The sequence below is a fragment of the Nannospalax galili genome, unplaced genomic scaffold (genome assembly GCF_000622305.1).
Source record: "Nannospalax galili isolate Female #2095 unplaced genomic scaffold, S.galili_v1.0 scaffold528, whole genome shotgun sequence".
Lineage (NCBI taxonomy): Eukaryota > Metazoa > Chordata > Mammalia > Rodentia > Spalacidae > Nannospalax > Nannospalax galili.
In genome coordinates, this window is record NW_008359681.1 from 2,211,235 (window position 1) to 2,225,765 (window position 14,531).

The following is a 14,531-nucleotide window of genomic DNA, read 5'->3' on the forward strand; positions in this document are numbered from 1 at the left end:
TCAATTTGTCAGAAACGATAGGTAAAATTTTACTATAACAAATCGTATAGGATCATATTTAAAACTTGTTTTCCTATGAAAGAATTTGGTAACACATTGGACCAAAAATCACAAACACCTGCTTATAAGAGGCAGAGCTCAGATGGAAGAGGCAGGTGACTAGCTTCCCCACAAACAATGATTGGGTAAGAAGGACTCTGAATCTATTTAGAAGGCTGCAAAGTCTCTCTCCCTCTTCCCACACCTGCTTAAAACCAACCAACCAAACAAACAAACAAAAACAGTTTTCCCAGCTCAGGAACTTATTTGCCATTCTGTGTGATACTGGTTTGGGCGTCAAGTCAGCGTTCCTTGGGGACCAGGCTGGTACTTTGTGAAGAGCAGAGAAGGGCAATGTATGGTCTGTATTTGCCTCTGTGCTTTTCCCTCCCTCTCAACTCTTCTGTGGTATTAGGATGCACATGGTACATTAGGAGCTGATGCAGAGTGAAACTTTTATTCCTGCTGCCCTCCAGGGCACTCTCTCCTGCAGTACTGAAGCCCACAGCACTGAGATCAGTTTTCACTCGAGCATGCATTAGCACTTATAGCCTGCAGGATGATGCTTGGAACTGGCCGTCTATGACCTGGCATGGTCTCCTCCAGTGTTTCACTTACCATTTTTCCTATTTGTCTGGCCCTCCCCACAAAGCCCCAGCCTATTCTTCTATCCCTTTTCATCTTTTATTTGCACAGTTGAGTTTATTTAAAACAAAACAAAACAAAGCAAAACACAAAAGTCAATGAAAAACCATAATTGTTCTATGAAGGGAGGGCCCATGTGTCAAGGGGCTTTTCGAGGTGAGGTGAGAGGGCGTGCTCAGTCATCTCACACTCATCCCCCTGTGTGTAAATTGGCTGGGCAGGGTCAGTGACACAGCTTGTAACTATGGAGTAGATAGTCCACTGACTCTCACTAGTGAGAATCACATCCATAGCCTTACCAGCACATGCGTCAACAGAATTAAACTCGCCTAATTAGTTATATCGAGGCTTTGGGAACCCAGTGGTGACACACTGGTCTTCTAGAATGGCTTGGCTCTTGCATCAGTATCTCAATAGATTGTCAAAAATGGGAGTCGAGTAAATTTGTCAGCACCTGTGGGCAAGGTCCATGTTCATAAGAATTATTCAGACCTCGAATCTGACGCTTAGGAAACAGGGCAGACTCTTCTAAGAGGAGAATTTTCTTTTTCTTCCATGATAGAATAAACTGAATTAAAATCGCACCAGTTTGGGAGCACTCACAGGTGCAATTCTACAGTTCTCACATGGTACGATAACTCACAATCCACTGGGTAAGTAACACTGTACTAAAAGGAATTTAAGCCTGTCAGGTTAATTACACAATATTAGGTACGAAAACAAACAGTGCAACACAAAACATAGCTACATCATTATTTGCAGTAAATGTTAACTCTAAATAAGTGCAACCTGTCCATAAATGCTTGCTATAAACTAATTAAAAAAATAAAATTTGATGGATAAACATGAAAAAAAAATTCTCATCGAGAATTTTTTTTTTAAATATCAGCACTCATTTAGAGTTCGGGATTTGTGAAAGAAAGCTTTAAAAGGAGCAAACCTGATTGGCTGTGGCTGTTGCTGCGAAGGGGACACTTGTTGCAGGAGTTGTTGCTGCAGAGACAGTGGCGGACGTAGCGCTGTGCATCATGGGTACTTTCAGGAGGGGAACCATGGGAGCAATGAACAGGAGGGTGTAGCATTATGGTAATAGAAGTGGTATTTTGGCATGGTGAATATCAGAGCAGCAAGCCATCATGGGTTAAACCAGCAGATGGCATGCAATCACAATGCAAAGCAAGGAAGCATGGGAGAGAAATAAAAAAGGGAAAATAGCTTATTACAAGTACAATTAAAGGAAGTTTTAAAACATAATCAGTGATTCCCAGAAAGGCCAAAGCAGATTACTTTGGTTGATGTATTTATAAACATTTTATTACTAACAACAGATCCATTCCCAATTCAGAGTGTATCATGAACATAATATTTCTAAAAGTGAAATAGGTAATATCCATTGTAGTAAAAATATAGAATAATCAAATGTGATATAATCATGAATTCTAAAATGTCAAAGACTCAATACATAGGCCTAATTTACAACAGGATTAACTTTGGAATTAACTGTGGTTAAACTGATGTTTTTTTCCCCAATTTAGAATCACATACGTGAACTGGGACTGTGGATTGTGTTTTATTTTGGTCAATCAATAGTGAGGCCAAAGAAATGGCCTTAGTATAAATTCTAATGCAGTTACTGTGAAGTAACCAGACATGTTTTTTAATCAAGGTTTACTTTCTGGACTCTAAGGCTGATTCATGTGTCCTGAAGACAGACTTTTGTACCAAGGCACTGAATGCTTGAGAACAGCATATTTACTAAAAATTTATGTCTAAGGGAATGTAGAGGTACAGAAAAAAAAAATCACAAAGAAATCAACACTTTAAAAAGATAATTAAGCAAGACATTTGTTTTCAAAATACATCCACGTACATTTTTTTTCCAAAAATAAATACTTCTGGGAAACTCTGATAATCTAACACACAGCAAAGAGGAGATAAAGGCACAACACTATGAAACTTTAAAACATTGATGAAATTAGCCTGCCTCTCTGTTTGCCTTATGCTAAACCAGATACACTATAAAGAGAAACAGAACACAAATCATTAAAAAGCACACTTGTACTTGTGGTCTTATGTCTTTGTAGTGATTGTTCTAGCACAAGAGGTCACATTTAAAACCATCATTTTCTTAAATATACAACTCTAGCTTACATGTTAAGTCTAAAGCCAATAAGCCTTCAGGTCTTCCTAAAGCATTTTCTACCATCTCTGAAATAAATGTCAAACAAGTGAAGGCACTGTACATCATATAAAAGACAAATAAAAAAAGGTTGAAACCTACCAATACTGGTAGCGGGTGTCATGCACAAAACTGACCCTGAAGTCATGCAATGGGGGGGAGGTGGAAAAAGTGAATAAAGGGAAAGAAACAGGTTAGCGGTTTAGAGTTAACATTCAAAGTGAGATTGAAACACAACCAGAAATCAGTAGGGTTAGTTAACACAGTTTTTAGGGCCATTTACATTGTCAGTACAGACACAGATACATCTGGCTTACTTTAAGCCAATAAGATTCCAAGCCCACTCTCAAGTTACTTTTCCCCTTTCCAATTATATAGATCAGCATGATTCTATTAAGAATGACATGTGATAAAGCCACAGTGTCCTTCTCTAAGACCTTAGAGTATTTTACAGACATTATCCAGCTAATCCTCCAAGGTGGGGAGTAGGTATTTTACAGATGAAAAATCTGAGGCATAGTAACCCCTCCAAGGTCATGCATAGTGAGAGTCAAGGGCAAGGCTAGAAATAGAACTCCATTCTCAATCCAGGTTGGATTTGATATTCACTAGAGTATACTAAGCTCGTTGCATTAAACGTTTGTTTGATGATGAAATATTTTGTGTCAACAGCAATATGAAAATAAGAACAGTAACTGAAATTTCAGATCAATGCCTTGCCAGGTAGGGCAGGGGGATTTTAGGTTACTATTGGAATGCCAGTAACAGACTGAAACTCCTGGACAGAATGGGCCCTATATGTCTGGGATTTACTTTCTGCTATCAGATTCACTGAGATAAAAGAGTGGCACCTAAGTCCAATAGAGGCAAAATTGTGCCACATTATGGTGACATCTGAGGGACAGAAGACTCTTGGAATCTAAGGTTGGTGTCGAAGTGAGTGGGTGGAAGGAGAGAGGAAGACTTTAGTCCTTCCTCGGAAGAACTGCCTTACCCACAGGCAGTCTTATCAATGTACACGAATCAAAAGAAAAAAAAAAATCTCTGACCGTGTTGCGGGAAGCTGAAAAGTTGTATTGAGAACCCCGAGGAATTATCTGCTACTGGTTCTGTTCCTCAGAATGCAAACCAAGTCGGTATATGGATTTGATACCTGGAGGTTCTGGGTCATGTAGGTGTCAGAGAGGTATTTTTTTTAATGAGCACGTCTATCTGCTGAAGCTGAGGTATTAGATGTAGAATCTGAAAAACGATATACTTAGTTCACTCTGCTGAGGACTTTACACTGGACTTCTTGCCTGACTTACATTTTGACCAGACTGTTAACTGAGCTTCTACTGGATTCTTTAAAAGACATGTGCCAGCACACCCAACTTTACACACATGAGACACACACAGACGCACTCACACACTTAAAAACCTCTTTCAGGACACCACCTCTTTCTCCCGTCCTATCTTTTTACTCTTTGTACTCAAACTTCTGGAAAGTTACACATAACTTTCCATTCCCCTCTCCCACCTGTCCTTTAACCCTCTCCAGTCTGTTTTTCATTTCTACTCATTTTGCTGTGACTGGTGGGTAGTCTCCTCATAATAAGGTGCTTTCTTCACTCAAATTTTTGATTCTCTCTCTCTCTCTCTCTCTCTCTCACACACACACACACACACACACACACATACTTTTTTTCCCCCTAAAAACTCCTGCTGGATTCTTGCCCTTTCCAGAACTCTCCCCACGTAATGGAGTTTTCAGACCAGTTCTGGGTTCTTTTCTTCTGCTCTGTAGGTCTTCCTGAGGATCCTTCATGAAACCTCTAACAATTACATTTTATGTCCTGTCAGATCCAAGTCCCTTCACCTAGCTGTTCTACCAAACTCTCCACCTGGGTTGCACAAGGATCTCCAAATGTGATGTGTTAAATTGTGCCCTTTCTCATACTCCTGTGATGCCTGATGCCACTTCCCCAGGTCCATGACATTCCCAGGTCTAACACACCAGTGAGTCCAAACACCACTGCTTCTGAGAGCAGCTTGCACCTGTCTGCTCCTCCATACTTTGGCTGCTTCTCAAGTTCCCCACCATCTCTAATCTCACCGGTGCAGCATCCTGCCTGCCTTCCCCCCTCCTTCCTGTTCCAGTCTCCACTCTGTTGATAGAGGCAGCCTCTCTCTCCATGTAGGTCTGGTCACCCCACTGCTGAGAAGGGTTCATTGGCTTCTGCTGCTTTGAGGATGAAGGCCATCTGGCTCAGGTAGGTCCTGACCACCTCGCCACTGTCCTGCACCACTTTCTCAGGGACCAAGATCCATCTGGATGATCGTTCATTGCTTTTAACTGAACACATCGTATTTTTAATTTCTGTCTGTCTAGAGTGATCTTTGGCCATCTCCCAGCTGTTAAGGTAGGGGCTGCTTCTTCAGGAAACTGCTCAGTTCTTCATTCACGCCCCCCCCACCTAAATCAGTTCCTCTTTTAATCTTATTTAGTTCTTTGCTTTTTCATTCATAGTACTCTGAATTTTCAGCAATACATTTACATGAATTTTTTTTTTAACACCCATTTCTCCATTCTGCTGTAAACTCGGAAAGGTAGAGACCCTGTAGAGGAGGAAGTCCCTGTGTGGGGTGAATGTCCTCAGCCCTCAGTATGAGGCATGTTAGGATAAATTTGTTATTGAAGAGATCAGTTTGCAAATGATCTCATTCTAATGTCAACATGGCTGGATTCAAAGTTACTGCTGGAAAAATCTTCTTACTCTTGCATTCCACTGTGGATAGACTTTCTTGGAGGGCTATCTGGGTCATGCACAATGCAGCACACAGGGCTAGCATGGTGCCATTTTGACTCAGGTCCTGGATGTATGAAGGGCTTGGCGCGTTACTTTTTTGGGCCTCTCTCTCTACCTGCCAAATGTGATGTGAACAAGGGAAGTTTGGAATTTCTTCGATGTGCATCACTCTCTTAATGCCAGGTTCTGGTCCTGCTCTGCTTTGCCTCACTCCCGCACTCCATTCTCCCTGCAGAACCCCTCTGAAGGACAATTTTCTATATAAATCTGTTCTTCCTATCCTTGCCCAGTATGTCCTTCCTCTAACAGTAAAATCTTATCTTGTCTCAAAGCAAGTTAGCCCTGCTTTGGAAAGTCTTCCTTCTGTATGTGTTTGTATCACTCCCAGCTGAAGGCAGAACACACTGCTTCTCTCCTTCAGTCCCAAATACCCACACAGAAACCCTCGGCTTGTCCTTCATGCTGTGCACATTATTGTTTTTGTTACCTAGTTCTGGGATTCTTTGAGTTCTAGTTGCAGGTCTGGAACCCAGAACATACAATGTGTCTAAGAAATGTTTGCTGAATTGAATAGAATATATACATTTTTATTTTGTACAGACACAGGCAAAATCTTTCACAAATTGTGTGAAAATTTGATGTAACATTTATGATTTCTCATTATTGGGCAATGTCTGGGCTAGAACGTTCCACACCCATTTCCAATGTAATGAAGTAAATCAAGGAAAATCAAGGGGGGGCTCTGAATGCTGACCTGCCTTTGTTCTGACCAGTGGGGGCATTTCACTGGTGTGCTAACAATTGGGACAAAGCCTTCTTAAATATTTGCTGCCTCAGTTGCACAAATATTTCATCTCAAGTTTGTGTCATCCATAACTTTCTGGATGCCATTATTTGTATAAGCCACTTTGTAGTGTAGACACAGCCTCAGTTTTTCCAGCTGCAAAACACAAACAATTGTTTGCCAGTAACAGAACTCTGATATTGTGAAGAATAGTGACAAGGTCTATAAGAACACTTACACAGTAACTCAGAAAAAAAATCTTGTCAGAGAGATGCCCAAAATGATTATGCTGTTATTTCTGACACTGTGTGTGTGCTCTTGCCGCTTTCCTAACCTAGTAAAGGAAAAGTGTAACTCCTTGACTAAAAATAACCCTTATCAGAAAAAACAAAAAAGAAGAAAAGGAAAAATTTGACCCACTACAAATGTGCTAAAGCATCAACCAAGTTGATAATTATCTCAATATGGTTGCAGAGAAGGATCCCAAATCCTATGTGATATTTTACATTCAAATCTTTACAGTTGGGAGGTATAAAATCCAAATTTACATTGTATCAAAGCTTAACTATGAATGGCTGTTCAATACAAGGTAACCTCAAAGAGAGCAGATAAATGTCTTTGCTTCATATGTATGGTAAGTGCTTAAGTAACTCATTTTCAGAAGAATAAAAACAACTGTCCATTTCAAAATGATGAGTTTACCATCTACTAAGTTTATAAAAATTACTTTGTTTGTTTGTTTGTTTTGAAACAGGATCTCATTACGTAGCCCGAGCTGGCCTGAAGCTCGATATGTAGGTCAGGCTAGCCTTGAACTACAGAGATCTGCCTGCCTCTGCCTCCTGAGTGCTGGGAATTAAGGCATGTACCACCATGCCTAGCTTTACTTTTGAATATTATCACTTGATTGGCAGAGGTTCAAAAACAGCCACGATCAACCATGAATGATTATTATCCTTATCATTTTTGAAATAAAGTTTAAAACATGATTTATAAGAAGGATACCCTGAAATAAAAATGTCTGCTACAAAAATGGAGATTTTTGTTATGGATCTAAGTGGGAGAAAACACACTAATTTCATTTTCATAGTTATTTTCTCTTACATCACTTAAAAGAAATGTGAAAATTTTCTCGGCTGTTAGAACACCATTTCAGAAGGCAAGATCTCTATCCACTATGAACTTCAAAACATAACAAATGGAGACACTTTTAATTCACAGAATTAAGTGGACTAAGATCTACCCTTTGGCTTCAGTATGAAGATTGCCAATACAGTTGAGCTGTTCCTAGAGAGTCCACCAGAGGGCGGACATATACAGCCACAGCAGTTAGGATCTAATATGCGTCATTAATATGTGTTTCCACACACAGCAATCAAGTTATTGCATAGCAGGATGTTATTCATCCTTGCTTTGGAAATACTTAAGGGCATCCTGGTGAAATCTTAAAGGAAGGATGCTTTCAGTGATTTAGTCAACCAGTCATCACTAGATTGGAGTACTCCCCATGCCTGTGATGGCTTCTGAGGTTCTTGTAACTCTTAGCTCCAGGGTCACATAGGTGACCATTCAGGAAATGGAATTGTCACTATTACCCACTCTTCAGCAGCAATCTTGACTTTCATGTTTTTCCCTTCAGTAATTTTTTCTCTCTTAAAACATCATGGCCATGAGGTCTACAACAAGATACTTATAGTAACCATGAAGGACCTCGGGGTAATTATGTTATTTCAAGTGGCTTACAATCACAAACATGGCTAAGTTGTAACAGCATTGAATATCATTAATGAGGGCTGCAATAAGGTAAGAAATGAAAGTGCTTTAAGACAGATTCAGAACTCAGGTACTTTCTGCCCTATTTTTATTATTATAAATATAGTTAGTTGTTTACAGGCTACTAATTCATTTAAGTGTAGGTTTTATGCAAAGAATATTACTAAAATATTCATCTAGTTACCTCTAATCCTAACTCCTGATATGCTATGGAATTTATGGAAATGAGTTAAGTCCAATCATATAGGTTAGGGTCAATAAGCCCTTGTTAATGAAACTGGTACTTTCAAATCTGTTTCATGAGATGAAAAATTTTGACTTAGAAGAACTCAATGGACGGTCTTTCCGCGAAAGTTTAAGTCACCTCCTGTTTCTAACAGAGACTAAAAAGTGAAAACCAGTCAAGTTAAGCTGACCATGTTTGTGGTGGTGTGTGTGCATGGCTGTGTCTGCTGTCATCAGGCTTGGTGTAAAAGGGGGTAGGGTGGGGGGTGGATATGTGTTACACCGTTTTTACCTGTATCCATCTTTTAAGTCAGTTTAAAATACCTACTTTTATTTGATTTATGGGAGACCTCTAGAATCCACGGGGAGGGGGTGGTGTAATGATATAGAAATTGAACCAGGCATAAGTACAACAGGCTTGGCATTAGCTCTCGGGTGTGCCACCTTGGAAAGTTACTTACTGGGAGGCCTCAGTTTTCTCATCTGTAAAACAGTCAACTGGATGAGGAGATCATGAATAAACCCTTCGGTCTGAGATCCTGTGATTAATCTGTGATGGCTTAATGGAGGGGTAGGCTAAGATACCCTAGTCCCTCCTCTCCTCAGTCAGTGGCTCAGAAATGGAAGATAAGTGCCCCCAAGTACTTGTGAACTTGCTGAAAGTTGAGAAAGGTGGAGAAAGAGAGAGAATGGATATACAAATATGAGTAGAGGATTGCTTTAATTTGAATAGCTTTAGACTTTTTAGTACTCTGAATAGAAGTCGGCAAACAAAAAGGTTAGTATTTACTGGAATTGCTGTTTTTAGGTCATTGAGTGTTAAAGACAAATTTCAATTGGTTCACATAAAAGATCTTATTTACATAAACCGTTGTACAGGGCTTGTGTAAATACAAGAAACTAAAAGTCCTAATTGCTCCGTTTCTCTGATTAAATCCTATCCAACATTCAGCTTTAGAATCCTAACAGTCTGTAGCTATCAAAGATCACTAAGTCTAGGTATCTAGGACAGCAATACATTTCAGGCTGTATTTGCACCTTTAAATGCAAACTAGATGCCACCAAACAGCTTAAAGAAATGAGAAGAAAGCACATGACCGGAAGGGCACAGGACACAGACGTGGACGATAAGGGCACCGTACCTGTGGGAATAAACGCCGTGTGTTGCTGCAACTGCGCGCTGGTCAGAGCCTGCTGGTAGTGCAAGACGCTGGGGTTGAAGACCGTGCTGGCCCCATTGCTTTTTTCAAGTGCTTGTCTCTTTGGTAAAGGATGAAGAGCACCAGGAGGAAAGGCCTAGAAATGAAGAATTCGATATGATATGTCCAACTTAAAGCAAACACATGTTTCACGTCCACAGAGATCATCAATTGCAACAGTCTTTTATTTATTTATTTTTCTTTAAAACGACAGCTAAGGAGATGCCTCTGCCATGCACCTTAATTTCAACAGCGGCAATGTTGAATGAGTGAGAATTTGTTATTGAGAGCGAAAGCATGATTTCTGTAACCCAAAACGGTAGCATCTCAACTAGAAAAGAAAAACTACCAAGCAACAACAATGGAAAAAAAATGGCTTTAGCTTTTAAAACAGGTTAAACTACTCTAAGGGAGGAGAAAGAAGCACTTGTGTTATTATTAATATCTATTCTTTAACTGGCAATTTCTTGAATTTAAAGGTTAATAAGAATTATAATGAGCATTTTTTTTTTTTTCCTGAGTCAAGTAATTTAAATTTGCTTCACTCTTTTGGAAATTTTGTTAGGATTAATTTATTTCACAGATTACATATGCAAATGAGATGACTAAACACCTTATCAAATTTCCTCCATTTTAAAATTAGTAATAATAATTGGCTGCAACCAATATTTTACAAGTCATACAAATCTCAGATGGCTCTCTGAAAAGCTACATGCAAAGCGAAAGGTGAAAGGTCAAAGTACCAGGTCTACAGTTGCTTCGAGAGGTCGCTTCAGTGCTTTGGCAGTCGACTGAGTCTTAATAACAGGCAGCGAGCACATGATGGCAGTGGGCCAATGGGATTCAAGCGAATTAACATACAGGTAAACAGCAAGCAGAGGTGCATCATGGGAACGGCATTGCATTGTGGATAGGTGAGAAGGAAAAAAATATTCTGAATGCAATATACAACGTACAAAACACTAGGCATGCACAACAACAAAAATGTTCTCTAAAGAAATGAATATTACACCTTAAATTAGTACTGAAGCAAAAATGCATCTACTATACCTTAGTTAAAAGCATATAAGAGAGTCAAATATAGATGTTTGAAATTCAGGAAAGTTATTAAAACAGCAGCTTGCATACACACCGTAAGCATTTTTTTTTTTTATATTGCTTCAGGGGGGAAAATGCAAACTTTTTAAGGGCCACGGGGCTGAAGAACTTCTGATAAGTTAGCTCACATACAAAATCATAAAGCAACCAAGTAGAACTCGAGTTGGAAATTTGCAGGAAGAGAATTTTGAATGCCGATCTAACCTAACAAAATGAAGGGGCAAGCTGAGACAAAAAATTCAGGCAAAAAATATTCAAACACAAGATAATTTGGGCAAAACTGGGTTTGGATTTTTATTTTTTGTCTGAATCACACGTGTAATTGTCTCAGTTCTTACCTTCACTCTGCTAGTGTGGCTCTGAGAATGTGGGCTAATGTCCCCAACCTAGGAAGATTTGAATGAAATTGTGACTTTCCAAAAAGTTCACGCCCACTCCACTTTCCTTTTTCTGGTGGCTAACTTATCATCCATTCCGTTCTCTGCTACATCTGAAATTATAATTCATTTCAAACAACTTACCGGATTATACTAAGAAAATACCTTTTAAAAAGGTATCTAGGGTCCTTGGGTATTAAAATAATCTGTATTTACTAATTCTATTTGTACTTTTAGCAAATCAATTAATGATAAGTGGAACTCTTGGTTAGAACAACAGTGATTAGCTAAAATAGCAAAGAACCGCTTTGAGATCAGAATGAAATCGTATCTGTAACTTAGAACCACAGTCTTGGAAAGAAAGTTTCATTTAAACAAGTGAAGTAGTCATGGATATGGATTGATTTAGAACATAATGAAAAAGTGTTCTTTTCCTATTTAATTGTTAAAAGATGGAAAAATTCTATGATGAAATTCCGTGAAAATAAATTCAAAGGGGTAGACTCAATGCAAATAAGAAAAATGAAGTATCCCTTTTTATGTTTATCACAATAGGTAAATCCCTAAGGTTTGTCTAATAATTAAAAACTGATGATCTAAAGTTCTGAGGGAGAACTGTGGCATTTGAAATCAAATGAGAGAGGGCTATACCCTTAAGATGGGAGTGACTGATATTTTCTTTGGCAAATGCAGGGTTGCTCATCATTTAATGATTTAGAATAAAATGTGTGATAGGAAATAGCTTAAGAGATATAGAAATTGGGGAAAGAGACTAGATAAAATGGGAAGGATTATGGCAGAGAATGACCAACAGTAAAGGCTGTTAAATAACAGGAAATTGATGTTGCCAAAGTAAAACTGAACATAAAACAAAACAAAACAAAATCACCTCCAAGCTCTTGGATATGCTTTTGTTGTTGTTATTGCTGTGTTTGTTTCCTATTTTTCAGACAAGGTCTCAGTCTTACTCTGTAGCCCAGGCTGACCTTGGACTCAAAGCAATTCTCCTGCCTCAGCCTCCAGAGTGCTGGAATTACAATCAGGAGCCACCATGCCTAGTTAACTTCTAGATTTTTTTTGTTGTTGTTGTTTGTTTTTTTGAGATAGGGTCTCTCTGTAGCCCCAGGTGTCCTGGAACTCACTATGTAGATCAGGCTGGCCGTGAACTCACAGAGATCTGCCTGCCTCTGCCTCCTGAGTGCTGGGATTAAAGGCATGTGCCACCACACCCGGCAACGTCTAGATATTATAAATGTGAGTTTGACATCATGAAACTTCTACAATGCCATTTTGTTTAAAATCTTTCATCCCTGCACAATTTTACATTGTTAACTAATGGGGGACTTGTCATTTGTTTTACATGTACTTATTTTGTGTGTGTATCTGTGTGTGTGTGTGTGTGTGTGTGTGTGTACACATGCACAATGGCTCAGGTATGGAGGGCAGAGGGCAACCTATAGGAGTCAGCTCTCTTCTTCCATGACGTGGGTCCTGGGAATTGAACTCAGGTTGTCAGCCCTGGCTGTAACCCTGGCTGAGCCATCTTGTGGCTCCAAGTTTGCTGCGGTTCTTGAGCTCCAGATAATCTTTATTAACTAAGCAGGCTCCATGGCTGTTCTCGTAGAGCTGGCTGAGGGCACTAAGTGGCAGGCTAAACTCAAAACCATTTTGTCACCAACTTTCCAGACTCAAGGTTTCTCCTTCCCCTTTCCCAGTTCTTGGGACTTAGAAAATGGATGTGCCGGTGGGTTGATCTTTTTTTAATGTGCCAATTAGAAGAGTCCCACAGGTTGGCTAATCATGAACCAAAATTTGATTTAACTGAGCATCCTCTAATGAGGGCTCCAACTAGAATAAATAATGTTAAATATGTCTCTTAAAGACAGTCATGTGGAAGATTATTGGTCATCTTTTTCTTAGTTTATTGAAACAATAGAATTTAGCGTAACTTAGGAGTGAATGTAAAGAAACAGAACTCTAAGAATAGTGATAAGAAGTCTCCTTCTCCCCTGCATAGTATTCTTTCTTTATTATAAGCCAGTGTCTTCTGAGTAAACACTAAGGTCACGGTGAGGCAGACATATTAAGACTGCATATGCACTACATGTGAAGCACATGTATAGAATATATTTTTAAAAATATGTGTGGATGAATATCCACATGACAATAGACTTTTTGGTATAAGTGTGCCCTGTTTTAGGTGAAATTGACTGCAGGCATGTTTACCTGCTCTGAACCATCTTCAGGCTTAGGCCTGACCTTAGCAATTAAGAAGCCCAGTGAGTGCTAGAAATCTGTTTGGCACCAATGTGAGGAGGGTCATTTTAATTATGCCCCTACTTCATGTCAGATATTTGGGCTCCATGCATGCTGTCATCACCATGCTCTATCCTTTAGGCTCGCCTCCAGCTTGTTTGACGGATGGACACATAGGACAAGACCCTATGGGAAGCCAAGATTTCTATTTCTGAGTTAAGAAACCCTTCCACTGCAGATGAAAGGGAGGAGACCAAGAATCCTTGCCTACATTACACGCAAAGGCCTAACCTGGAGGTTTGGGGGTCAGGAGATCCTGGCAAAACCAATCAGAACTGCTGCTTTAATGGTGTATAAAAGGAAGTGGGCAAGAAGCACAGAGCTCAAAGTGCCTGTGAATTTTTAAAAATATTTTATTATTTTTTATTTTATTTTATGTATATGCATATATTGCCTGCGTGTAGGTAAGTGCACCGGTGTCGTGCAATGCCTGCGGAGGACTTCTAGAAGAGGTCGTCGGATCCCCTGGCACTGGAGTTACAGACAGTTGTTAGCTGCCATGTGGGTGCTGGAATTTGAATGCAGGTCTTCTGCAAGAACAGCCAGTGTTCTTAACTGCTGAGCCATCTCTCCAGCCCCTGTGAATTTTTTTTTTTTTTAAACAATTGAAACTTATCTAGCTTAAGGCAGCTTGTCCTGTTTTCTCCATTGTCACCCCATTTTGGTTTATGTGAACAAGGACTGCGCATGAACATCAAAACACCTTTTGTGTTAAAACTACCAAAGAGAAGCTCCAACTGGCTTATTGTCACATTAAAAAAATTCTGGTAAGAGCAATGCTTATATTTTAAGAGGGACTAAAAATGAATAAGTTTCAAAGGCAAAAAAAAAATGCCTCCTTTTTTTTCCAGAGCCAAAGCTTTAAGTTCTTTCTTAATATCTGATTAATCAAAATAAGAGAGAAATCCCTGGACAATAATAAAAAAATTATACTATGGAAATACGTCGGTTTCAATGTGGAAGCCAGATGAATGGAATATTAATATTTTCTAACTGAAATCATTATTCTCATTTGCCCTTCTAAATAAGGAAATAGAATAATAGTTTTCCTCCAGTGTTCTGAGTAATCTTGTTCTTAAGGTAAGAATACTCTAATTTCATCCAACT

The 14,531-nt window shown here is 39.3% G+C and overlaps 1 protein-coding gene across 9 annotated transcripts in view; it reads right to left on the minus strand.

Annotated features, from left to right (window-relative positions):
* Mbnl2 (muscleblind like splicing regulator 2) overlaps nt 1-14,531 on the minus strand; it is a 172,822-nt gene that overhangs the window by 26,935 nt on the left and 131,356 nt on the right. For 2 of the 9 annotated variants that reach the window (XM_029558905.1, XM_008823595.3), the window contains exons 6-8: nt 10,377-10,430; nt 9,577-9,730; nt 2,966-3,001 (exon numbers count right to left, since the gene is read on the minus strand). In XM_029558905.1, the coding sequence (XP_029414765.1) occupies nt 2,966-3,001; nt 9,577-9,730; nt 10,377-10,430 (244 nt within the window). Of the gene's footprint in view, nt 1-1,624; nt 1,720-2,965; nt 3,002-9,576; nt 9,731-10,376; nt 10,431-14,531 lie in introns of all 9 variants that reach the window. The other 7 variants (XM_008823596.3, XM_008823600.2, XM_008823598.2 and 4 more) reach the window with 7 other exon arrangements.